General features: G+C 38.3%; 1 protein-coding gene and 1 pseudogene across 1 annotated transcript in view; one reads left to right on the top strand and one right to left on the bottom strand.

The window, feature by feature from the left end:
- LOC118837157 (T-cell receptor-associated transmembrane adapter 1) overlaps positions 1 to 25,784 on the top strand; it is a 74,600-nt gene that overhangs the window by 13,249 nt on the left and 35,567 nt on the right. The window contains exon 2 of the mRNA XM_036744121.1: positions 3,460 to 3,591. Coding sequence (XP_036600016.1) covers positions 3,460 to 3,591 — 132 coding nt within the window. The remainder of the gene's footprint in view (positions 1 to 3,459; positions 3,592 to 25,784) is intronic.
- On the bottom strand, positions 7,409 to 8,155 carry LOC118838980 (annotated as a pseudogene).

Here is a 25,784-nt window from a genome sequence, read left to right as displayed (position 1 = left end):
TGATGATATGTTTTACAATGACTATTATGATATTCCCTGAAGCTCTCCATGTAAATGCAGCTTTATAGCACTGAGCTGATTGTTGCGTTGTGTCTAAGAGCAAAATTATCTTCTTGAGGGAGTTAATGGACTAATACAATTATTTCAAAGCTCCATTTCATTTGAAAAGGGGAAAGAACGTTTCTATTTGACAGTATAATAGTGAGAATCATATCATCACCAGTGTTGGTTGTAATTTCTGTAAAAATCAGGATTTTCAGCTTACTTAATTGAAAAATATGGGAATTTCAGCAGTAATGTAGGTCAGGAGGCTGGTAGGCTTTTTTTTTAAGAGGGCTCTCAAATGTTGCTATTATTTCTGTACTCTCCAGTCTGGTTCTCAACCTTGAGGAATCTGATTTTATCAGCTCATTCTAGGGGGAATAAAGGGTGAGGAGGCTAGGGTCTTTTGTTTTCCCCTCACCCTCACTTATGAATGAATGGGTCCCTCCCCTATTACGTATCTAGCGAGCTATCATTAATAGCTATAGTCGTGGCCCGGGGTTCTTGAAGGCTAGAAAAGAGGAATATAAACTCTGTCACAAACTGCCAAGTTAGAAAGGCTTTGAATATGGTCACAGTCATGGATTGGATATATGAATTTCCAAGAGGTTTACCAACAATTGGGCTTCAGGCTGGTGATTTTTTTTTAACTCTTACAATTTTTTTCCTTAAAAAGTTGAACATAAAGAATATATAAATGACTGATTTTATGAATCAAATTAAAAAAACCAAACTCTTCAGAATGGAAAGACGGAAAGGAGATACATGAAATCTCAGCCTAGTGCTTTATTAGTTATATTCTTTCCAAAACTTCTAACATGATGATATAACTTTCTTAGATTACCATCATTCCAGTATTGTTCTTTTGTATACCAGTACCATCTTTATGCATTCATCAATCACAAGATACATACATGGACCAACCCTCCTCCCTTCCTCTCCCTGCATTCTTTGGACATGCATCTCTCAAAACATTTTTTATTTTTTATTTTAGGTGGTTTTGCTTAGCTCATTCCATGTCCGTTGTGGCCCTTTGTCCCTTCCCTAGGCAAGCTGTGCTCTGGTGAATTTTTTGAGCCCTGGTAACTTTGCTAAGTTGCAAGAGAATACATGAATACATACTAAGTTAGGGAAGGTTGGGGTGTGATGTATGTAGGTAAAGAAAGTGCCCACATCAAAGAAATAATGTAATCCATTGAAGAATTTGATTGAATTCATTGAAGAGATGATTTTTGAAGAAGATAATTTGACAAGCAAGTTTGGTGAAAAAGAACATGGGACTTGGTATCAAAAGATTTGGATTTGAGTTTCCTCATTAACTATGAAACTCTAGAGAAATCATGATCTCTCAACATGTTTCCTCATGAGCAAATTAAGGATATCATACTTCAGTGCCTACCTTGAATAATTGTTGCAAACATTAAATGAGATAATGTATGTGGAAGTATGTTGTAATTACAAATTGTTATATACATGTAAGCTAATAAATGGGTAAACCTTATCCGTCATAGGGATATATTTATTTATTAGGGTGATCGGAGTACTGGTGTCAGTGGGTCAAGCTTATTTTCTCTTTCAGAGATGGCTGAAGAATAACTAACAGTTTTTTACTTTCTAACCATTGTTCAGTCATTTATGACTCTTTGTGATCTCATTTGGAGCTTTTATGGCAAAGACACTGGAGTGGTTTTTCCATTTCCTTCTCCAGATCATTTTACAGATGAGGAAACTGAGGCAAACAAGAGTAAATCACTTGCCCAGGGTCACACAGCTAGTAGGTATCTGAGGCTGGATTTGAACTCATGAATATAAGTTTTCTCCACTCCAGGCCTAGTGCTCTATCCACTGCACCATCTAGCTCTCTACTTTCCAACCCTATTTTTTTTCCCGTTTTTCCCCCTTAGATTCCACACATAAGTTCATTATCTCTTTTCTTTATTTCAAGTTAACATTTAAAAAGTGACAGTTTCCACATATTAAAGCTTGTTCTACATCAATTCTGCATTATAGCCAAGTGGAACACTAGAGAAAAGGAAAATCTGGGTTCAAATCTAGCCTCAGGCATTTATGATGTGTGACTCAGAGCGAATCACTCCATCAGCCTCAATTTCTTCTTCTGTAAATTGGGAATATTAATAGCACCTACCTCCCAAGGCTGTTGCAAGAATCAAATTAGATAACATTTGTAAAGTGCTTTGCAAACCTTGAAGCGCTATATTAATGCTAGCTATTATTATCATTATTATTTACCACTTAAAGAACATCTAGGAAACAACTTTTTATCTATATACATAGACATAAGGTAAATTAGAGATTTTAATGCAATGAGGCATATTCAAACTTCTAGTTATCACTGAGACCTGACAAGGTGGGAAGTATGATCATAGGGCAGTCAGAGATAGTGTCATGGGGTCCAAAGGAGTCAAGATGGAAAGAGTAGTATTATATATTAAGAAGATATATTGCATATTATATATTAACAAGATATATTTATGTCAGAGAAGTTAGTGACTAGTATATTTTGGAAATGGAATCATCATCGGACTCTATTACAGATTGCATAGACAAAAATAAGAAAAAGTGTAAAACTTTGTGAAATAGATCATAAGCCAGGAATGGAGACACGATTTAGTAAAGACAGGGGACTTCAGTTTATTGAACCTATGATAGAGTGGTATTTCAGGCAAAATTAGAGCAGCCAATAATTTTTTGGCTTACCTCAGTAATGCTTTCATCCTTCAAAATACATAAAAACCAGTCAATAGAACATGTGTTCTAGGTCTGCTCATTAAGAAGGAATAACGAGATGCAAAAGTAGCAAGTACGAAAATCTCATAATTTTAGAATTTCCGATGGAGGAAAGGAAAGCCTGGTATATTCTGACATAAACCCTAAATTTTGGAGAGAAAAGTTCAGAGAAAGAAGAGGTAAGAGCCTATGGACTAAATGTCTAAAGGGGAAGTCAGCCTAAGAGGAATGGGATTAATTACATAAAATATACCAACAGCAGCTTGAATTTATTTTTGGCATTTTAAGGTTTGCAAAGTGCTTTACAAATATTCTCTCTGATCTTCGCAGCAACACTGTGAGGTAGGTTTTTTTTTAAATTAATACTCCCATAAGTTGAATAAACTGAAGCTGAGGGAGATTAAATGACTTGCCCAAGGTCATGAAGCTAGTGTCTGAGGCTGGATTTAAACTTGGGTCTTGCTGATTTTAACTCCAGTGCTACTTAGCTAGTTCTATAACATGCTTAGAACAAATGCAAAGAAGTATAAGCCTTTGGTTTCTTTTGTTTTTTTAGCTAATACTAAATATTTTTAATGGATTTGTCCAGCCTTCAAGCAATAAACAACAATATTAACTATGTTATGAACCAAATTTAAAATAAAACAGCCACAATCATCTCATGCTAAGTATATCTGCTTTTTATTTCAGAAAATGATCAATGCCCCATCTTTGTCTGGGGACTTTTAGCCTTCTTGAGTGTGTGTCTGATTATGTCCCTAATCCTCAATGTTTCCTACTGGCTGGAAAAGCGGCAACAAGGTAAGACAGACATGATGAATTTTAAATGACCATAGACCAAGAATTTTAAAATGACCATAACTATTAGGTATTTTAATTTAATTCAACCAACATTTGTTTCATGCTTGCTATGGCAAGACCCTATGTGAGATACTTGGGTTATAAAGATGAAAATGAAATAGCCCTTGTTTTTAAGGGGCTGGCTAAGGGGATACAACATTACAAAGATAAGTCTAATACAAGGTAATACAAAGAGGGAGAGTCTGTTAGCAACATGGGGTGTGGAGGATGGAAGGTTTAAGAGGGGTGTTATTAGAACTGAGCCTAGAAGGAAGACAAGAGTTCTAAAAGCCAAAGATGAGGAGGGAACACATGACAGGCATGTCTGTAATGCCTGCGCAAATTCCTGGAGTTAGGGGATGTCTCACATATAGAGAACAGATAATAGTCCAGTTTGACTGGGATGTAGAGTACATGAACAGGAGTCATATGAAATAAGGCTAGGCTAAGCTGGAGTCAGATTGTGGCAGCCCTTAAATATCAGATGAATGAGTTTGTATTTCATTCTATAGTCAATATGAGAGCCGTAAAGGTTTTTGAGAAGGAAAGCAGCAGGCTCAGACCCGTGCCTTAGAAGGATTGTTCTGCCAACTTGGTGAAGTATGGATTGGAGAGGGAAGAATTTGTAGGGAGAGCAATAAATTAGGACACTATTATGATAGTCTAGGCAAGTGATATTAAATCATCTTGAACTAGAATGGCAGTATGAGCTAGTTACTAGAAGGAAATGGAAAGGTAGAAGTGATAGGACTTGGCACCTGATTGGATCTGGGGTGGGGTGAGGAAAAGTTTTCAACCTGGGTAACTGAGATGGTGGTCTCTCTCATCTCTAGAAACCCTATCAACCTGCAAAGAAATGAGTTTACTTTGTTTCCTTCTAAGGAATATAATTTCCTTCTGTCTTGATACAAGTTTAGAATTTTTAAAAAATCCTCCTAAATCTAAAATCTTTCCTGATCAGCTGGCCAGAAACTGTAATTTTTGGTGTTATACCTGGGCAATAGGCAGAAAAAAATGGACCCAGGAGATCCTATATCAGAGTTGTCCTAGTACAAAGGCTCATCTGGAAGATTTATTAGTTCTAGAATGGCCATGGATATTCTGACATGCTTCATATAGAGGAGATCAAGAAGCCACATGACACTTTAAGTGTTCCTTTAATCTTACTCAGGAATGGAAGACAGTGCAAAGTTCAACTTTTGATGGTTTCCTCAAGGACCAACCTGATTTTCTCTGGTTCTCTAGGCTACGACCAAATTTAAAACTGGATAAAATGATCTGGAATTGCTCTAGAATATACTACTCTGTAATTCACCCAGGATCTAGGGGTACAAAAAAGAGGTATTAATGGCCATTGGCTCCCTCTGTGATGCACACAGTAGTCTGGATATTGCTTGGCAAGACATGCTGTTATTAAAATCCTGACCTGTTTTGGTTTTGGATCCTACAACATCATATTCTAAAACCTGGCAGCCAGTGGCAAAAGGTGTAATTAGTTGGGAAGGAAGAGAAGAGAATAGAGAAAAAAATTCCACCCTCTTAGTGGAAATGTATTTTCTTGCTAATGTATACAAATGACCTTAGATTTAGTTAATACATATTTCACATATATACCTCCGATGCCTATGTTCCTTTAGAGCAGGAGTTTTTAACCTGGGATTCATAAACTTGTTTTTTCAAAGTATCTTGTTAATTATATTTCAACATAATTGGTTTTCTTTGTTATTTTATTTTTAGACATTTATGCATATACATACTTTATCTCATACTTTTAAAAACATTATATTGAGAAGCAGTCCAAAGGTTTCACCAAACTATCAAAGGAGTCCATGATACAAAAAAGCTTAAGAACCCCTATCTATGTATTCTTTTAAGGAGGGTATAAACCAGAAGTTTAAATAAAACTTTGCCTTATTTTGTTGCTTGGTATGCATTTGGTTCTATTTGGGGAATTTCCATTGTGTTCTATTTGTCTATTTGCCTTAACCCAGTAACAGATAGTTTTAACTAGAACTGTTCTAAAATGTTTTGGGCAAGTCCAACCTCATGTGTTTCTCCATTCCCATCAAATAAAGCCTTGATATTCTTTCCTATGTGCTTTTAGATCAACTCCATTGTGTTCTTTTCTAGTTCTATAGATAAATACATCAGTTTTATTACCGTTGCCTAGTAAGTTAATGTTTGCAACATTATCATTTTTACTATATTGATCTGACCTATGCATGCACATTGAATTTCCCTCTAATTATATATGCTATTATTTCTGTCAATGTACTTTTATAATATCTTCATATGGATTCATAACTAATCTTCAAATTTTTATGCTTTTTGTTGTTAAAAATGAGGCTCTAAAATATTTTATTGGTCTTTGATGTAGCACTCACTAGGTTTAAAATGTTCTTTAAAAAACAGTATTGCTTTTAGTAGATTTTTTTTATCTTAACAGAAGAGATTCTTATTACTATACGGAAGACACCAGATGGTAACTTTATGGATCGTAGTTCAAGTCCCATTTATTTTCTTAGATGCATTTAGATGTTGAAAAAAACGCTTTATTGAAATAACTAATTGAAATCATTGTTAATAGGAGAGCTGAATTTAGAAATTTATTAGGTAGTATTGTTTCTTTTATACACACACACATACACACACACACAAAATCTACTTTTTCAGTCTGAGAGCTTGTAAGAGACAACTTTGTGGGCAGCTAAGTGGTGCAGTGGATAGAGGGCTAGGCCTAAGTGAGGAAGACCACCTTCTTGAGTTCAACTCTGGCCTCAGACTCTCACTAGCTGTGTTTATCTCAGTCTCCTTATCTGTAAAATGAGCTGGAGAAGGAAAAGGCAAACTGCTCCAGTATCTTTGCCAAGCAAACCTCAAGATGGGGTCACAAAGAGTTGGGCACAATTGAAACAACGGAATAACAATGACAAGAGATGACTTTAAAGGTGGCATTGCCTTCTGAAAATCAAAACCACTTTGGACTTAGAGTTTCAGAAAACGTAGGGATAAAAATTTGACTTCACCACAGATTAATCATGTGACCTCAGCCCTCCTATTTTGATTTCTCATTATAGGGATAAAAATGTCTTTTTCCTATTTTACCTCAAAATTTTCAACCTTGTCCTGGGGAGGATCAGGGTTTTGCACTGAACTGACAACAACAACAATTCATATTTACATAGTCTCCTCTAGTTTACAAAGTCATCTATATACATTATCTCTTATAATCCTTAGAACAACTCTGTAAGGAAGGTACTAGTACCATTTTACACGTAAAGAAACTGAGTTTATACCAGTATACCCATGGTCTTATCACCCACTTGCGGTTATTATCTTTACTGGTACAGATTACAAACCTCATTCTGTGTGATTCTTGTCCGTGTCCTTCCATGGAGCCCATAAAATATTTACCAGTGTACTTCAGGCCCACTTTCAGGAGCTTTAACACTTTCATTAATACCAATGAAGCAACCATGACCGAATAGATACAAAACTGGCATTGGAGTCTGGACCACCAGGATTCAAGTCTTGCCTTTAGCACATATTATGTGACTCTGGGAGAGTCACTTAACCTTGTGGTGTACCAGGCAACTTTTTTTTTCATTTTCACATAATTTGTTTATTGTAAGATAATTTACAAATATTTTGTCTTCCATCTACACTATGGGCCATGTACGCAATAAAGTTCTTCTGACAGACAAAAGTAGGCTAAACTAATTAACTTGCTTCATATTTCCTATCTTTGTCTCTTGAATTTGGATAAAACGTGGATCCGTTAGTTCAGAGCTGCAGCACCAGAGATGATTTCAATCAACTCCTTTGTGCTGACAGCTTGGCGAGGATGGTTAAATGTCAGCTAACTTATCGATCATCTCAGAGGCATTCTTGCTAGCATTATCTGTAGCCATCATTCTTGCACTCTGCTCACTGGTGGTGGACTCCTTCAGAGTGTAGTAGATGGTGTTTTCCAGGCTATACTCTCGATAGTTTTGTAACGCATCAGCGTCAATGTCATAACAAATACTCATACTCTCAGCATTTGCAATGGTATTTAGGGAAAAGATGGGTTTTTCTTCTGTCTTATAAGAGATAACAGATCTCAGTCTATTAAAGAAAATAGATCCTTCATCAAACTCATATCCAGAATTTAGTAGTTCAAGGGCAATCACTGAAGCATCTCCAAAGGTCGGGGGCTTCCTCCAAAGTGGTCAGAATGAGTCCTATGAAGTATGCCTCTGATTTTGTCACCAACTCCAACAATCACAACTTCCTTCCCAGTTGCTGTGAGGATAGCAACCTTGTTTTTCACCAGTTTAGCAACTGAGGAATGTATAGCACCACAAATGCCCCAATCTGAGGATATATCAATAATGAGGTGTTTCTTCATGTCTTCTGGAGTCTTAATATCAGCTTTTTCAGGAAGAGCCAAAGCTCCAACTCGATATACTCTGGCCGGTTTCAGCTCTCTCTCAGCTTGGGCACACTTTGCAGATGAGACCGTTTTCATAGACTTGGTAATTTTCTGGATGTTCTTGATAGACTTCAATCTCTTGGTAAAATCTTTTTGGGTATATCATTAAGGCAGAATTCATGACTTCGAAGATAACCATGAATATGCCTGAATGGTCCGGAATTGCAGGATACAAGGAATTCTCTAAGTAGAAGGCAGAGGAGTTAAAGCATTTATTGAAACTCAAAAGTAGCAGACCCATGGACCAGTGTTCCCAATTCAACATCCTGGCAAGAACCTTCCAAAACCAGTATGCCCATCTCACAATAATGACCAGGAGGCCACAGCAAAACATTATGACAGCAAGCCAAGCCATACTGGTGCTTCCCTCCCCACCCAATGCCAGGGCCCTCCAGCAAGAAGACTACCCACTGCCCTCAAGCCCCTGCTCAGCACTCTCTGGTCTGCACGAGGGTCAGTCCTGCTTTTTTGTAGCGCCTGCCACCGTCACTGCTGCTTCCGCTACTTCTGCCACAATCTCCAAGCTGTGTTCCAGCTAGCTGACTGCTTCCTCTCTCCTTCAGCTCTTAACTGCTCTCACCAACTGCCTCTTAGTTCTGCTCCAACCGTTCAGCAAGCTCCTCCCACCACAGGCTTCATGTCATCATGTGGACCAGAGCTCAGGTGCCTACCATCGGCTCCAGTCCTAGCCACTCTCCCCAGGACCCTGAGAGTCCCACCCCTGAAGCCCACTCAAATGGGCAGGGAAGATCTTCCCATGCACTGATTGCCTTTACATAGGGTTGCCTTATTTCTGACTTGGATCCATTGTGGCTGCAGATCCCAGGCAGAGGAGATTGCGAGAGTAGCTTGACAAAATGGTTTTACAGGCCCTGTTGAACCAGGCAACTTGCTAAGACAATTGCAGAGCAGGTGCTGAGCTACTTTTGGTAGAGGGAGCTTTTATACCAATGGAATGACAAGCCTGGTTCAATTAAAAAAACTAGTACCAGCATAATATTCAGCCCATCCATTATCCTGCTACTGTTAATACATGACTGGTATCCCTCTTTTTCTGGTTATATATCTCCTTAAAGAAGTCTTGATGCTTATTTTAAAAAATATATACATTTTTGACACAACAGGTATTTACCATCAGAATTTGAGGACTTTTTCTTTGTTTGTTTGCTTGCTTGCTTGATTCCCAACTAACACCTAAATAATCTCCCTCCTCTGAAATGATATAACCTGAAAACAGTTAAACCAAACTACTTAATAATGAGACTGTAGCTAATAGAACATGTCATGTTCTACTGTTGTAGTTTATAAATTGCTACATACAGAAAGTATGTGTTCTTTAACTATCATGGTATGGCACCAACTTTTCTGATTCTATTTAACTTCAGTTTTGTCATCTTTTTATACTTCTTGCCTTTCCAGCCATTTGTGTTGATTAAAGAGTTCATTCTCGAATAGTTTGTGTTTTTGCATTTATGAAACATTGGCCTGTTGTGTATGTTTGCTTCTATGACTTGTCCATGTGATCTATATTCATATTTTTTACATAACTGGATAGTTTTGATAATTAGTGATTTATTATATATTTACATATAATTATACATTAATTTATATAAAATATATTTATATATTATATATTTATATATAAAACAAATCACTCATTTTACACACACACACACACACACACACACACACACACACACACACACACACTTCTAGGTTCCCTCACCTTTAAGCCTCTAAAGGAGCCAGATAGGAGGTATTTCGTGAGTTTGCATCTTTCAAAATCATAGTTCCTGAACCTTCATTCATATGTTTCCTTTATCACGCCAACCAGAGGATATTGGAGTTCAAAGTCAATTAATCAGTAAGCATACACAAAGGGCTTTAATTGTCTTTATCAAAGACAAGCCACATAGAAAAACAAGGGACAATAAAGATTCCTCCCATAGATACAGAGGCATGCTCTCTTACAATTTGTCACAATATCATTGTATCTAACATGTGACTAGTAAAGAAACGTGGGGTCCATGACCATTCTTTCTCACAGATAAGTGGCTGGATAGAGCCTTCCAACTCTTTAGCTTATAGCTCCAGTGGCTATTTATAGAGGGGCATACGCATAGAAAACATGGGATATCTGGCAAGCGTCATGTATATGGGCTCAGAGGTGTCAAATTCATTGCTGAATGGGGCTCGAACCAAATTAAATAAATAAAATATATAAACAAATAAATACAAAATAAATATAAATATAATATAAATATAAATAAAATAAATATAAAAATAAATAAATAAAGATATAATATGATATTAATAATGTTAAACTGTGGTTTTCTAAGTCAATATGCTAACCCTCGGGATCTGTTTTTATGTGTGTTTTGACACCACTGTAGGGAACCTCTATAGCCAGAGAATATGCAAAGCTGGGACAACCCATGCCTCTGATTCTGCAGAGCTGCTATTGTTCTCTTGCACTATCATGGTTCTCTTAGGCAGCTGTTCTTTGCTGGTTGCCCACAATGAGATGTCAGCACCTTCTCCATGCCTCCCTCTGTTGATCATTGGGTATGATGTGGCTTCTTCACTGATCTGCTGCTGCTCCTGTTCATCTATGATGTGGCTTCTTTAGGTGCTGATTCTATTCTCTGCCAGTCTTCAGCTGCAAAGGCCCTTCCCTTGTGTGTGTGAGAGAGAGAAGATGAGGGTGTGGGTGTGGATGATTATAGTTCTTTATTGTTTCATGTTTTATTTTGAGCTTTATTTGTGATGAAGTCCCCATTTAGATAGACATTTTAGGTGTCTTCTGAATTTCTTTGATTTTATATGGGCTGCCAGTGTGTGAGTTCAGTCCCTATCTGACTTGGTGAAATAATTCCTTCTAAATTCCATCATTTTAAATTTTGTCCAGTGTTCTAGCCTGTCAAAACCTTTTTGAATCCAGACTCTATCATCCAGTTTGTTAAACATTCTTTCAAGATTTGTATCATCTGTATATACAACTCTATGTTATGAACACTTTCTTAAGAAAGAAGAAGGAGGAGGAGAAGGAGAAGAAGAAGGAGAAGAAGAAGGAGAAGAAGAAGGAGAAGAAGAAGAAGAAGAAGAAGAAGAAGAAGAAGAAGAAGAAGAAGAAGAAGAAGAAGAAGAAGAAGAAGAAGAAGGAGGAGGAGGAGGAGGAGGAGGAGGAAAAGGAGAATGAGAAAGATAAGGAGAAAGAAGAAGGAGAAGAAGAAAGAGAAGAGAAGGAGAAGGAAGAGGAGGAGGAGGAGAAGAAGAAGAAGAAGAAGAAGAAGAAGAAGAAGAAGAAGAAGAAGAAGAAGAAGAAGAAGAAGAAGAAGAAGAAGAAGAAGAAGAATTTGTAGGTTCTGGATATGGTGACCATAAGAATTTTTATACTGTGGTATGGGCATCATTCCTAAGTGAGCTGTCTGTGGACAGTCAGATGATCAATAGGTCAGAGTTAAGGTCAGAATGTGTGAAGAAGGTGAAGGCAAAGAAAAAGGTGATGAAGGAGGAGAAGAAGGAGAAGAAGCAGGAGGAGAAGAGAAGGAGGAGGAAGAGAAGAAGCATAAGGAGAAGCAGAAAAAGGAGGAGAAGGAGAAGAACAAGAAGGGGAAGGAGAAGGAGGAGAGCAAGAAGGGGAAGGAGGAGGAGGAGGAGGAGGAGAATGAAGTATATAAAAAAGAATAATAATGAAGAAACAGTACGGAGTACAATTCAGACGATAGATCCGTGAATTGCTTAAAGCAATTTAAAAATTTAAAAATATGAAATGGACAATGGAAATTAATTTAAAACAAATTATGATGATTTTTTGAAGAAGTTTAATCAGCATAAGCTAATTACCACAACAAAGAGTTCAAAGGAGCCCAGAAAGTATCTTAGTCAGTAGTCATCTGACTTGTTTGCCATAAGAAGATAGATGGATAGATACCAAAGGCAACACTGTGGCAAATGCCTTGTTGGCAAACATTTTTTTTCTTCCAATTAGATAACTTTTTTCTTGGTTTATTGATTTATTGATGCTTAAACTTATATTTAATTTATTTTATAATAGGAATACTATACATATAATTATAGTTATAATATATTACTATGTAGGTTACCATATTTTAGGACAATTTAGCATGCCAAATTCATATTTGTCAAGCCTCACGTTTCTGTGTGCATAATTTTAGAGTGTGTTCCTCTCACAGCTCTGGATGAAGAACCTGTTCTCTTGAGAGCAGATCCTTCTTCATCTTCTCCCTGATAGTTGATTGTGAGTAGTACCACTTCATAAAGCAAGGAGAAACAGTGGAAGATAAAGCCTGTCTAAAGAATACACAGCAAGATATCCACCTAAGCAAAATCATCTCAAGGGTGTTTAAGGATGACAATGGCAGAAAGTCTACAAACAGAAGAAAAATAGAAAAGATTTTCAAAAGTCGTTTTAACAAACTGATTATTCTGTCAAAGATAGTAGAACCACTACACTTGGACTCTAGCACCAGGTGCTTATAGGTGCTTATAAAGTCGGTATAAATGGCACCAAAGAAAATGGGATGGGAAAATCAGTAGGATTGCATCAACTAGAGGAGATCCACGCTGGGGAACGTTGAGGGACTGATATATAGTAGATTACCTAAATTTTAGCAAAGCATTTGACAAAGTCTCTCCTGCTATTCTGTTGGACAAGATGGAGGGATCCGAGCTAGATGAGATTACAGTTGGATAGTTCAGAACTGGTTGAGTGTTCAGTCACAAAGTCACAAGGAACACCTCAAACATCATGTATCAGCAAGGCAACAGTCCCAAAGTCAACGATAATTGCGAATATGCCTGTGTAGTTCTGTATCACAAGATATGAGAGACTCTCCTTATAGAAGGCAGAAGTAAAACACTTATTCAGACACCAAGAACCAAATCCCCAAACCAGGAGGTCCAACTCATCCAAGCAGCAACCAAATCCCCAAACCAGTAAGCCCACTTCATCATAGCAGCGAGGAACTTGAGACACAATATCATAGCATGGAGCCTCACCATCCCATTAGCCTTCCCCCACGCTGGGACCTTCCCACAAACACTCACAAATGCTAGCTCACTCCTTGCCTGTGTCCTCCTCCTTCCATGGTTCTGACTTGCTCTGAGAATTTTCTGCTCCACCTTTCCAGTTCCACTCGTGTATCAGTAAGGCAATAATAACAATGCAGATGATAATTGTCAAAATGCTTACGTAGTACTATATCGCAAAGTATATGAGACTGTTGGTATAGAAGGTAGAAGACGTAAACCATTTATTCAGACACCAGAGAACCAGATCCCTCAAGCCATTTATCCAATGTATCAGAGCAGTAAAACATTCCACACACAATATCACAACATGGAGCCTCTCCACTCCAAAACCTCTCTGACTCCGTGCTGGAGTCTTCCCCAAAACAAACTCAGAGTACAGTTAAGTCAGCCCATTAAGTTCTATCACGAGGGCGGCCATTAGCAGCCATAACTGCTTGCTTGCTCTCTCTCCCTCTCTCTCTCTCTCTCTTTCTCTCTCTCTCTCTCTCTCTCTTTCTCTCTCTCTCTCTCTGTCCTGTGACATAACTTCCTTTTCCTGTCAGGAAGCTCTTCCTAACACATGTGACTTAAGCTTCCTGTGATGTAAGCAGGTCACATGGGCCCATTAATGGGTGGGAACGATTTTCAAATTTACATTACCATTACAAGTTACCACCATTAATGGGTTGATACCAGTTTAGAAAGTCTCCAGTAGAGTTCCCCTGGAATCTGTGGTCAGTCCTGTGGTGTTTAACATTTTTTATCAATGAGTTGGATAGAGGGATAGTTAACATACTTATTGAGAAAATGAATGCCTGTTAATTTAAAAAATTGAATTAAAAAGTCAAGTGTATTGCAAATATACACCACAAAAGAATTTCAGCTCTACTTTCCCCCTTATAATTTCTCCTTCCCAATCCTCTTCCAGCCTCAGCTAACATTTTGCTCAAGGCCTTATAATTTTTCCTTCCTTTTTATTCTGCATTAACAGCTAACAGCATTTTCCTTTTTTATCCTGATGCTTAAGAGATCTTGAAAGAAGCTTGATTCACCTTCCAGGGTTATTTTAGTGGGTGGGGACACAGGTTCCCTAAAAGATTTCATCTGGTACATACAAAGGAGGGCTAATTCCATCACACTGGTTAGATATTCTTCCTCTGGTTTCATTTAATGCCATGTCACATTTCAGTTTGTATTTCTGTTATTGGGGGTGGCATTGCTCTATGTAAAGGGCAATGCTAGCACAGCCATAAAGGCAGGGAATAAATTTTCCTGGTAAATTTAATAAGGCAACAAAAGAAAAAGCCCGTCCTAGCAGCAGTGGGATATTGCCATAGATCTGATCAGATAGACAGTAAGGTAAGTGGACTCCCGGTGATCTCTGTAGTGATATGTAAAAGCTTCAAAATATTATTTTCTACTTTCCCTTCTCTTCAAGCACAATCCCTTACCTTTGTGTGAATTTTATTCTTAAATGATTTTAGGAGTAATTTTCTGGTGGAAATGTGTTGATTTATTCATAGACAGAAAAATAGTATCCCCTTTTCCTACCTATTAATTTTTAAGAAGGGGTGAGAGAAGTTAATTGTGTTTAGTTTTATGAAACTCCATTCTAAGACACCTCCTGATTGCTGAGAGCTCACTAGATGTATCCAGTCCCAGACCCTTGACCATGTTTCACACCAACCATCTTTCTGCCATGCCCTGCTGCTATATATTCCTAACTGAAACTCTAGAGACCCTCCCTTGGAGGAGTTAAGTCATTCAACTGTGGAACTCCGGCTCTGGAGCCAGGGATGTACTGGCAAATGTTTATCAACTGGTTCTCCAAAAATGGAGAAGGAGGATGAGGACGAAGAGGAGACATAGGGAATAGCCAGTGAAAAGGCAAAGTCAGGGGCTGGAGAGTTGAACCCCAGAGCTCCTTAGAGACCTCATCTCTCATCTTGTGTGAGGAATAGCAAGGAGGTCAGTGTTACTGAATCATAGAGTATATAGAGGGGAGTAAAGTATAAGGAGTCTGGAAATCCTCTTTCTAACTTCCTCTTCCTCTATGCCCAGAATTCCCTCCCTCCTCATCTCTGTCTCCGTGCTTCCCTTTCTTTCAAGTCTCAGCCAAAATTTTACCTCATGCAAAACAGCTTTGCCAATTCCCCTTAATGCTAGTGCCTTCCTTCTGTGGATTATCTTCAGTGTATACTGTATATATCTTGTTTGTACTCAGTTGTTCAGATTTTCTCTCTCCCATTAGACTGTAAGGTCTTTAATGGTGGGGATTGCTTTTGCTTTTCTTTGTTAAGAGATTGTTGTGGAAGAAATGACAAAGGCGATATTGTTGGAAGTAGCTTGAAAAAAAGTGAGAGAATGTTCAGAGGTTGATTCAATGGATGCATGGCAAACAGGATAGTGAGTCATAACGAGAGTGATTTGAGTGTAGCAGAAAAGTAAGCATGGGTGAGTTGGGGCTTGCCAGGGCATGTAAAACCAGCTATGAAATAAGTCCTGGTCTGAAACTGCACCTGGAGGTAACACAATGTCTTCCCTTTCCCACCTATATATTAATTCCCAATATAGGTACAAAAAGAGAGTGCATGGTCAAACCTTTCTCTGTACAACCCATCTGGATTATCTTTTTTCAGCTCCTACTTAATCTTTTTTTGAATAAAGGCAAGGCATGCAGTATGAAGGACAATCTAATGACCTCTCTCCAATCCATCCTTTATTCTTCTACTAAAATATTTCAACTGAACTGCTTTGATTTGACTATTCTGTCTTAAAACCTTTCCATTTGTTGGCCATAAGATACAGTGATAATATGATAATAATAACTAGCATATATGTGATAAAATAATAATACTATATGATGATAAAATATGATAATAATTAGCATATGTACATATATATATATATCACTTTAACATCTTCAAAGCACTTTACAGACGTCTCGTCTGACCTTTACGACAACACTGGGAGTTGGTGCTATTATATTACCTAACTCTACCCTGCCTTTCTATTCATATTTCATAGCCCTCACCTTCATGAATGCTATATACTAGTCAAATTGGAGTTCTCCAATTAGTGCTCAATCCTCCATACCTTGAACAGATTACTCCTAATCTCACCTGCCCCCAGCTCCTCCTTTTACAGCCTTACTCTTTTCCAATATCTATCATCCACATAGTCTTCCCTAAACTCCCGGTGAGAAATGATCTCTGTCTACTCAAACCTTTCAGTCCTCTCTGTTTGACTTCTTATACACTTAATAACTTCCTATTTGTTTTTGCTACTTATATTCAAGTCTTATCCCCTACTAGATTGTAAACTTATTGAGGACAGGGACTGTTGCGTCTTTCATCTTTATGTTTATCCCTAGCGTGATGGAAGCACAGAGCTGGTACTTGATAAATATTTGATTAATTTAATTCTATATGAATATAATATAGTATCTCATGTTAATGTAATATGTGTTGAAATGGCAAATGTAATAGCTGTAATCTGGTCCAATTTGGCAAGATCTATAGTGTATACTCTAAAGTTGTAACAGACAACTGATGTATAATTTAGAGATGGAGACTGAATCTGAGATTTCACTGGTATGAGGAACTTACAGGCAAGGAACTTCTCTCTCTTTCAACCAAGGTGAGCACTGTCTTTACAGCTTATAGTCACTGACAGCTGCCTAGACTGTTGACAAGTTAAATGAATTGGTCACACAGACAGTATGTGTCAGATGCAGAACTTGAATCCAGGTCTTCCTGGTTTCTAGGCCAGCTCGCTATCCCACACTTCCTCTCTAATTGATAATAACTTTAACATTGAATGTAATTAAATTTAATTTAATTTGAATTTAAGAAATTGCAAAATACAAAAAAAAATGCACCTGAGTAGGTCACCTTTAGCCTAGAATAGTTTTTCGTAGGAAATGGGGTAGAAATAATTAAGAACTATTGGCAAGTAAAAACCTCATAATGCAACTTGGGTTGGTATCAAATTAGAGAATTATATTGATGTCAATGGGATTATCACCAGCCGAGTTATTATTTGGGAAATCAAAAATAGACTTTCGAAAAACTTTAAGTGAGGAATGTTTTAATTGGCAATATGTCAAGCAAGAAATAAAAAGAGAGAGTGGAGTGTGAAAAACATTCTGAGAATTTGGCCAAGTTTTTTTTAAAGATAATAATGTGAAGCTGTTCTACTGAAAATACTGAGGGAATGAATGTTGTTATGTGTGAAGTTACACCAATAATACACCCTGGAGAAGAGTTTAAAATGTTTCCATCGACCATCACCAGAAAGGAATAAACAATAGGTTTAGTTGAAAGTGTATGGTCAGAGGAGGAAAGATTATAAGAAAGCTGAAATATTTCAAAATAACCTGGAGTCCAGGTGAAAGTAGGAGGAATGATGCCATAAAGAAAACTATGAAAGACGACATACTTACAGATAAATTCAGAGGAAAAGATACTGAAAAGTCCATTTACATGCAAATTTCATGCAAATATTTGAACTCCTACATGTAACTGGAAGATAGGTTATCAACACCACTGTAGTTGTAATTTTAGAATACTTATAAATAATCAATAATGCTTCATCCCCATCCTCATTACCAGAAAAAAGAAGAAGAAGAAAGTTTGCTGGAATTGTAGTTTTGAAAATTTGGAAATGTTATCTTACCTTAGTAGACAAAGGTGTGTGTGGATGGGAGGAGGATTGGTGCATGTATTATTTTATGACTTAAAATGTTAATTATGACCCAGCAAAACTGAGTATCATGCTCCAAGACAAAATATGGATTTTCAATAAAATAGAGGACTTTCAAACTTTCTCAGTAAAAAGACCAGAGCTGAATAGAAATTTGACTTTCAAACACAAGAATCAAGAGAAGCATGAAAAGGTAATCAATAAAAAGAACAAGAAAAAGAAATTGCAAGGGACTTACTAAAGTTGAACTGTTTTGTTTACATTCCTACATGGAAAGATGACATGTATGATTTGTGAGACCTCAGTATTAGGGTAGCTGAAGGGAATATGCATATATATGTATATATATGTTTATGTATATATATAAGTGAATGTGTATGTATGTATATATGTATGTGTGTGTGTGTGTGTGTATATATATATATATACATATATATATATATATATATATATATATATATATATATAGAAAGAGAGAGAGAGAGCGAGAGAGCAGACACAGGGTGAGTTGAAGATGAAGGGAAGATATCTAAAAGAAATAAAATCAAATTAAGGGATGAGAGAGGAATATATTGAGAGAAGGAGATAGGGAGAGATAGAATGAGGTAAATTATCTCGCATAAAAGTGGCAAGAAAAAGCAGTTCTGTAGGAAGAGAAGAGAAGTCAGGTGAGGGGGGAAAGAGTGAGTCTTGCTCTCATCAGATTTGACCTGAGGAGGGAATACCATACATACTCAATTGGGTATCTTACCCCACAAGAAAAAAGGAGGAAGAAGATAAAAAAAGGGGGGATGATAGAAGGGAGGGCAGATGGGGGTGGAGGTAATCCAAAACAAACACTTTCGAAAGGGGACAGAGTCAAGAGAGAAAATTCAATAAAGGGGGATAGGTTAGGAAGGAGCAAAATATAGTTAGTCTTTCACAACATGAGTATTGTAGAAGGGTGATACATAATGATACGCATGTGGCCTATGTTGAATTGCTTGACTTCTTAGGGAGGATGGGTGGAAAGGGAAGAGGGGAGAGAATTTGGAACTCAAAGTTTTAAAATCAGATGTTCAAAAACAAAAAAAAAAGTTTTTGCATGCAACTAGAAAATAAGATACACAGGCAATGGGGCGTAGAAATTTATCTTGCCCTACGAGAAAGGAAGGGAAAAAGGGATGGGAGGGGAGTGGGGTGACAGAAGGGAGGGCTGACTGGGGAACAGGGCAACCGGAATATACGCCATCTTGGAGTGGGGGGGGAGGGTAGAAATGGGGAGAAAATTTGTAATTCAAACACTTGTGAAAATCAATGCTGAAAACTAAATATATTAAATAAAAAAAAGAGAAGAAAAAAATTGAACAAGATAACCAAATCCTTTTAAGAGACAAATGTAGTTTAAAAAAATGTTAATTATGGAATATAGGTAAAATGTGAAACTGAACTAAGCTTTAAACAATCATATCACTGAATTTAGAGTCTCTATTGATTTGTACAGGGACAGCTAAGGGGCACAGTAGATAGAGTTCCAGGGCCTGGAGTTGGGAAGACTCATCTTCCTGAATGCAAATGTTGATTCAGATGCTTACTAGTGGTGTGACCCTGGACAAGTCACTTAATCCTGTTTGCCTCAGTTTCCTCATTTATAAAATGAGATGGAGGAGGAAATGGCAAACTACTCCAGTATCTTTGCCAAGAAAACCCCAAATGGAGTCACAAAGAGTCAGGCATTACTGAACATGACTGAACAACAAACTAATTTGTGCCAGGTCACTTCTGAAAGGAATTGCTGGGCAGGTAAGAATATGGAAGAGACATTTTGCAACAAGATCAAGAAAGGAAGTTATATGACAGAACTGATTGAGACATACATTCCCCATTTGCTTCACCTTGGATTTTAGGTTTAAGGTAGAAACATGCAAAATAGTCTCAGAGGTGTGAATTTCAACATTTCTCTAGAGATTTCAGTTGTACCTGGCTGTAGAACTGAAAAAAAATGCTTCTAATAAGTAAAATATATTGCTTAAAAATCCTTAATAAAGACAAGCAAAAGAAAACTCCAGGAGTTTTGGTTGAAGAGAAAGGTCAGAGAAGTGCCATAGAGGGATAGTCTACCTACACACTTTTACATTACATAAAAATAAGTGTCAGGCTTTAGATGCTTCTGAAGCTGTATAAAACACCAGTGAAAGAACATGAGTTCCTGCCCAGCTTGAGAACTGGAACATTGGGAACCGAGCACTCAACTTAGAAGATCCTGGGTGCTTAAGAATCACCTGAGTATTCTTATGGTCTTATTTTCCGAACAAGGAACTTAGAATCAGGTTTGAGAGTAAGTGCCATGACCTCTATGTCTCACTGAAAATAGTCTTCATCTGTCCATCTGTTTCCAAAATATGAAGTCTAACCCTGTCATGAAGTTATTTGTGGGGTGTTTTCATGTTTCAGTGAGAGGCATGCACTCTGGCATCATATAGACAGAAGTGTAATTTAATCCATAGTATACAGAGAGGGAGCCATGGGTGAAGTGCACAGACAGCTGGAAGACCTAGATTCAAGTCTCACCTTTGATCAATACTGACTGTGTGACCTCGATCAAATTAATATCAACGTCCCAGATAACCTTCTAAGACATGCATATCTGTATTAGCAGAGGATATTTCCTCATTGGGAACCAGTCATAGGTTCTAATGAAACAACACAAAACAAAAATCTCACCATACTGAGAAAAGGGCAATGGATAGAGAGACAGTGTCTGAGTAAGAAAGACTGGGCTTCATGTCCTCCCAGTACATATACTGGCTGTGTAAACTTTGCTCTCAGCGGCTCAGAAGACTCTCTGAGACCAAGTTGCAGAGCTTGTGTGACTTGTATTTAAAGAAGGAGTTCCCTCACTGGAAGCTGTCTTTAAACAATGAAATCAAAGGTCTATTAAAACATACATACACACACACACACACCACCACCACCACCATCAAACAAATATAATCTAATATGTGCACAGTGTTGAATATGAATGAATGAAATGAAAAAAAATTGGGTTGGGTAGGCACTGTGCCTTAAGTATAGGGAATACAAATATGAAAGACAGTTCCTGCTCTTAAGAGGCTTAAATTCTAAGAGGAAACAATGCATAGGGGGTGGTGACTAGGAAAGATGTTTTTGTCAGAGGACTAGTAGGGATAACAAGTAAAATCATAGGAGTATCAACTGACATACTCCCCCAGTAGAAATAGTAGCAATGATATAATTATTGGTCCAAGAAGAGATGGGAAAGGTGGGGAGAGGAAGTATGTGCATGTCAAGAGGATGGCCAGGGACCTGCCTCTAGCTGGATATAGTTGGCTCTCGGCACAAGTGTACTGGAGCCAGCTCAAACTGGCTCTCCAGAGTGGATTGTTAAATTTTCACCTTGGAAATTGCAAACACAAACCTGAACTTAATCTATTGCATTGATGATTGTCTGGACTTAAGAAAGTATAGGAGAAAGTGAAAAAAGTGAAAGAAAGAGAAAATATTAATAATACAGACTAAACTTTAAAGTGTGTCATGAAATTTTCTCTTCCAAGCATCTTCTTTCTAACTTCCCTGACCAAAATACCAGCTCCAAGGTTAGTGACATACTTAAATAGACCAGGGAAATCATATGAAGCTCTGTCCTCCTGAAGTATTGGGCACATGGGTTCTCTTCCTTCTGACCCTTGGCATGACCATTTCTGGAATGGAAAGAGAGGTGACAGACTGGAGGCAGGCTATTACAACAGTTCAAATGAAAGTTAATAAGGATCTGAATTAGGGAGATGGAAGTGAGAATAAAAGGGGGGATTCCAGATCATAAAATCACTAGGACATACATATTGATTGTGCTGAGGCAGGGGGGAAGGTTCAGAGATGGTACCAAGATATTGAGTCTGGATGACAGGGAGGAGAATGGTGCCATCAACAGAGACAGGGAAGTTAGAAATAGGAACAAGTTTAGAGCCAGGGAACCAAGTTTGGGGCATGTTCAATCTTGGACTTCCTAGATTTCCAGTCTCCTTATACTTCACTCCTCTCTCTATACTCTATGATTCAAGCAACACTGACCTCTTTGTTGTTCCTCACACGAGGTGTGAAGTGTGGTCTCTAAGGGACTCTGGGGCTCAACAATCCAACTCCCGACTTTGCCTCTTCACTGGCTATCCCCTATGCCCAGAATTGCCTCCCTCCTCATCTCTGCCTCCATACTTCCCTGTCTTTCAAATCTCAGCTAAAATCCTACCTCATACAAAACACCTTTGCCAGTTTCCCTTAATTCTAGTGCCTTCTTTCTGTGGATTATCTTCAATGTGTACTGTGTATATCTTGTTTGTACTTACTTGTTCAGATTTTCTCTTTCCCATTAGACTGTAAGTTCTTTAAGGGCAGGGATTGCTTTTGTCTTTTTTTGTATCTTTAATGTTTAACACAGTTTCTGAAACATAGTAGATGCTGAATAAATTGACTTGACTTGGACAGTCTTAGTTTTATATAAAAGTAGAACATCCAGTTAGAAACGTGTAAGTAGCTGGAAACACAGGACTGAAGCTCGGTTTGGGAGTACAGATGTAGACTTAGGACTTAGCTGGAAATTGAAGCCATGAGAATGGACAAAAATGTCAGAAAACTGACTGTTGTTGACTCTATGCTGAAGTCAAGGTCAGGCACAAATAATCCATGTGAACAGTTGGGGTGGATTCTACAAATTTGTGCATCCTGTGTTTCCTTTGAGCTGTTTCCATTCTGCTTTGCTCATAGAGCGCAGCCCCTTCTCTGATGTGGGCACGTCATGCTAGGCAGTGCTGTGCCAGTGTCTCCCATGTCACACAATCAATTCCAAAGTTCTTAAGGGAGATCTTGAGAGTGTCCTTGTTTTGCTTCTTCTGACCACCATGTGAACACTTGCCCTGTGTGAGTTCTCCATAAAATAGTCTTTTTGGCAAGCGTATGTTTTGCATTTGAGCAACGTGGCCGGCCGATAGGACTTGTGCTCTCTGAAGCAGAGTTTGAATGCTTGGCAGTTTAGTTTGAGAAAGGACCTCAGTGTCTGGCATCTTATCCTACCAGGTGATCTTCAGAATCTTCCTAAGACATGGGAGGGATTCAGTTTTCTGGTTTGTCCTTCATTCTCAAAGAGGACCATGACATCAGGGAAATGATGACATGACTTGCAATTGACTTTGATTTGAGTGAGGGAGGTCTGTGTAAAGTCACCAGCTTCACTTTCTCCTCCCGAGTCATCTGGGTCCTGATATCAATCAGGATAACTGGAGATGGTCCAGGATGCAGTGGAAGACCTTAACTCTTTTAAGCTAAGGTCTTTTTTAAGTTTTCACTTTGAGTGAGGTAACATTGAGTGAGGCCCATTTAGTGAATAGGCCTCTTTAAGAAGTTAGTCAAGGGTTGGCCCCTTTAATCAAAAAAGAATCAAATTGAGAGAGGAAGATCCTCAGGGTTGCTGGCCAAAAGAGAAATAGTTAGTATATACTATATACTCCAAGTCAGGAGGGCCCAAAAAATAACCATTAAGTGGTCCTTGGGCAGGGACCTATTGTTGTCCAATTCATGAGATCCAGAGAGAGAGGAGATTAGGAAGAAAACAGAGCCCTAAGAGATGTCTATTCTGGTAGGAGCAGGTAGAGGAAGATGAACTAGCCAAGGAAACCAAAAAAGGAGGAGCAGGAGGAGGAAGAGCAGGAGGAAGAGGAGGAGGAGGAGAAAGAGAAATTATCTTTATTTTCAGATAGCTTGCCAGAGAGACAGTATGTACTTATATATGTATATACAGAATAAATCCAAATGAAATGCTATGTACTTAGGGAGGGTGGATAGTACCAGTTGGGGAGACCCAGGCAAAGCTTTCCGTAGAAACTGGTGCTTGAGCTGTGTCGTGTAGGGAGAGATGCATTCTTTGAGGTGAATTGAGGAGGAAGTGCATTTCAGGCATGGAGGATGGTGTATGTGAGGGACCAAGAAAGGGCTGCACTGTGGCCAGGCAGTAGAATACAGTTACAAAAATGGGCACCAGTGATGAAACAAAGTCCTGGAGAAGAAGTCAGTCATTCAACTAGTATATATTAAGTACTTACCACATACTCAGGGCACTATGTGCCAAATGCTTGGGATACAAAGAAAGGCAATATACTAGGAGAAAAAATTATCTATGAAGGTGGGAGAGGGGTGTCTAGGTATAGGTTTATGACTGTTAGAAGCATCAGAAAATGGTAATATGATTGAATGGTGTGTACTTCAAGAGAGGAGAGGGTACTGAGGGACAGGGTTATAAGAGGAGTACTGCTTTCAGTCAAAAGTGAATTGTTACCAATTATGCTGGACACGGGGTCAAGAATATTTGAGTTTGAATGCTTCCTTAGACACTTACTAGCTGTGTGATGCTGGGCCCATCACTTAACTACTCTGGCCTTCAGTTTTTTCATCTATAAAACTGATGGGTTAGACTCCATGACCTCTAAAGTTCCTTCCAATAAATCTATGATCCTAAGTCCTCTCATCATATAAAAATAAATCAATCCCTACTTCAAATCAAGCTTCTTTATTTCCTAATTTACAATTCCTTCATTGCCAAGCATTGGTAATCCAGTTTATATCTGGATATTTTGTTCCACTCCACAAGGTTTTACAATTTTATTTATATTGCTGTGAACTCAGCACTCTCTTACGCTTTTGCCTTAGCTCAGTGACTTGCAAGTAGCCCTGTACACATCTGATACCTTGGGCTTGGAACCACAAGTTTAGTCAAGAAAGTTTACCTTCGAAGTCACACATCAGTCAGTTCAGGACTTCATTTCCCTATAGGATAATGAAGTTTTCTTTTTGACACATTCCAACAGTTGCATTCATTACTTCTTCTAGCACCGTGCCTTGATGTGTAGATTCTGTAGCAAACCTCCCACATTGTCTCTGCCACTGACATTAAACAAAAATACATTTGCATGTGAAATATCCCCTTCTGCCTCCAACTTGCAGTCTTACTCCAGATAATGGATCTTCAACAATTAATGATCTCCTTGGAGATACATTTAAATTCACAGTCTATAACTCATGGAAGAAGGTGATCTTTGCATTTGTGGAGTTGCCTTACTAGCACACACACACACACACACACACACCACACATTCTGCTTGAGGTTTGTATAAAGAATAACCTTTCTTACCAAAAGCATGGAATTGTTATTTGTAATGCCAGTTAAAACAAATCCTCTTCATTACTTGCTTCTTCATTAATTGAACTGTATTGTCTCCAACCAATCCTTTCATTATTTGATTTTTCTTGTCCCAATTTTGTTAAGTGGGAGACTATGTGCAGACTGCTTCTGTCGTTGTCATAAGCTTAGGTATGCTTGTTATTGGCTTTGATTATTTATTTAGTTTTTGGGTCTAGATTGATTATTTCATCTCTGTAGAGAACTTCCTGATGTGAAAACTCTCTTTACTGACACGTATCTGCAATTCTTCTGCCCTGAGGGGTTGTTGTTTGTCCTTTGTTCTTGGAAAGGACTGTGACATCAGGGAGGAGATGTCATGACTTGCAAGTGAATTGGATTTAAGTGAGGGAGGGCTGTGCAGAGTCACCAGCCTCACTCTCTCTGCAGCCATCTGGGTCCAGATGCAAGATATAGCTCAGGATGACTGGAGATGGCTCAGGATGCTGTGGGAGGCCTTGACCTTTTTAAGTTATGGTGTTTTCCAGGTCTCAGTTTGTCTGAGACAACACCCATTCAGTGATTAAGGCTAGGTAAAAATAAGGCAAAGAATGGCGTCTTTTACCTGCCCTGAAGGGTATAGTGTGGGTAGTTAAGTGGATAGAGTACCTGGCCTGGAGTCAGGAAGACTCATCTTCCTGAGCTCAGATGTGGCCTCAGACGTTTACTAGCTGCGTGATCCTGGACAAGTCACTGAGCCCCGTTTGATGAGTTGGA

This window comes from Trichosurus vulpecula, chromosome 2 (genome assembly GCF_011100635.1).
Source record: "Trichosurus vulpecula isolate mTriVul1 chromosome 2, mTriVul1.pri, whole genome shotgun sequence".
NCBI classification, from domain to species: Eukaryota; Metazoa; Chordata; class Mammalia; order Diprotodontia; family Phalangeridae; genus Trichosurus; species Trichosurus vulpecula.
Note: the sequence above shows the minus strand (reverse complement) of the source record. Positions and strands in the feature narration are given on the sequence as shown.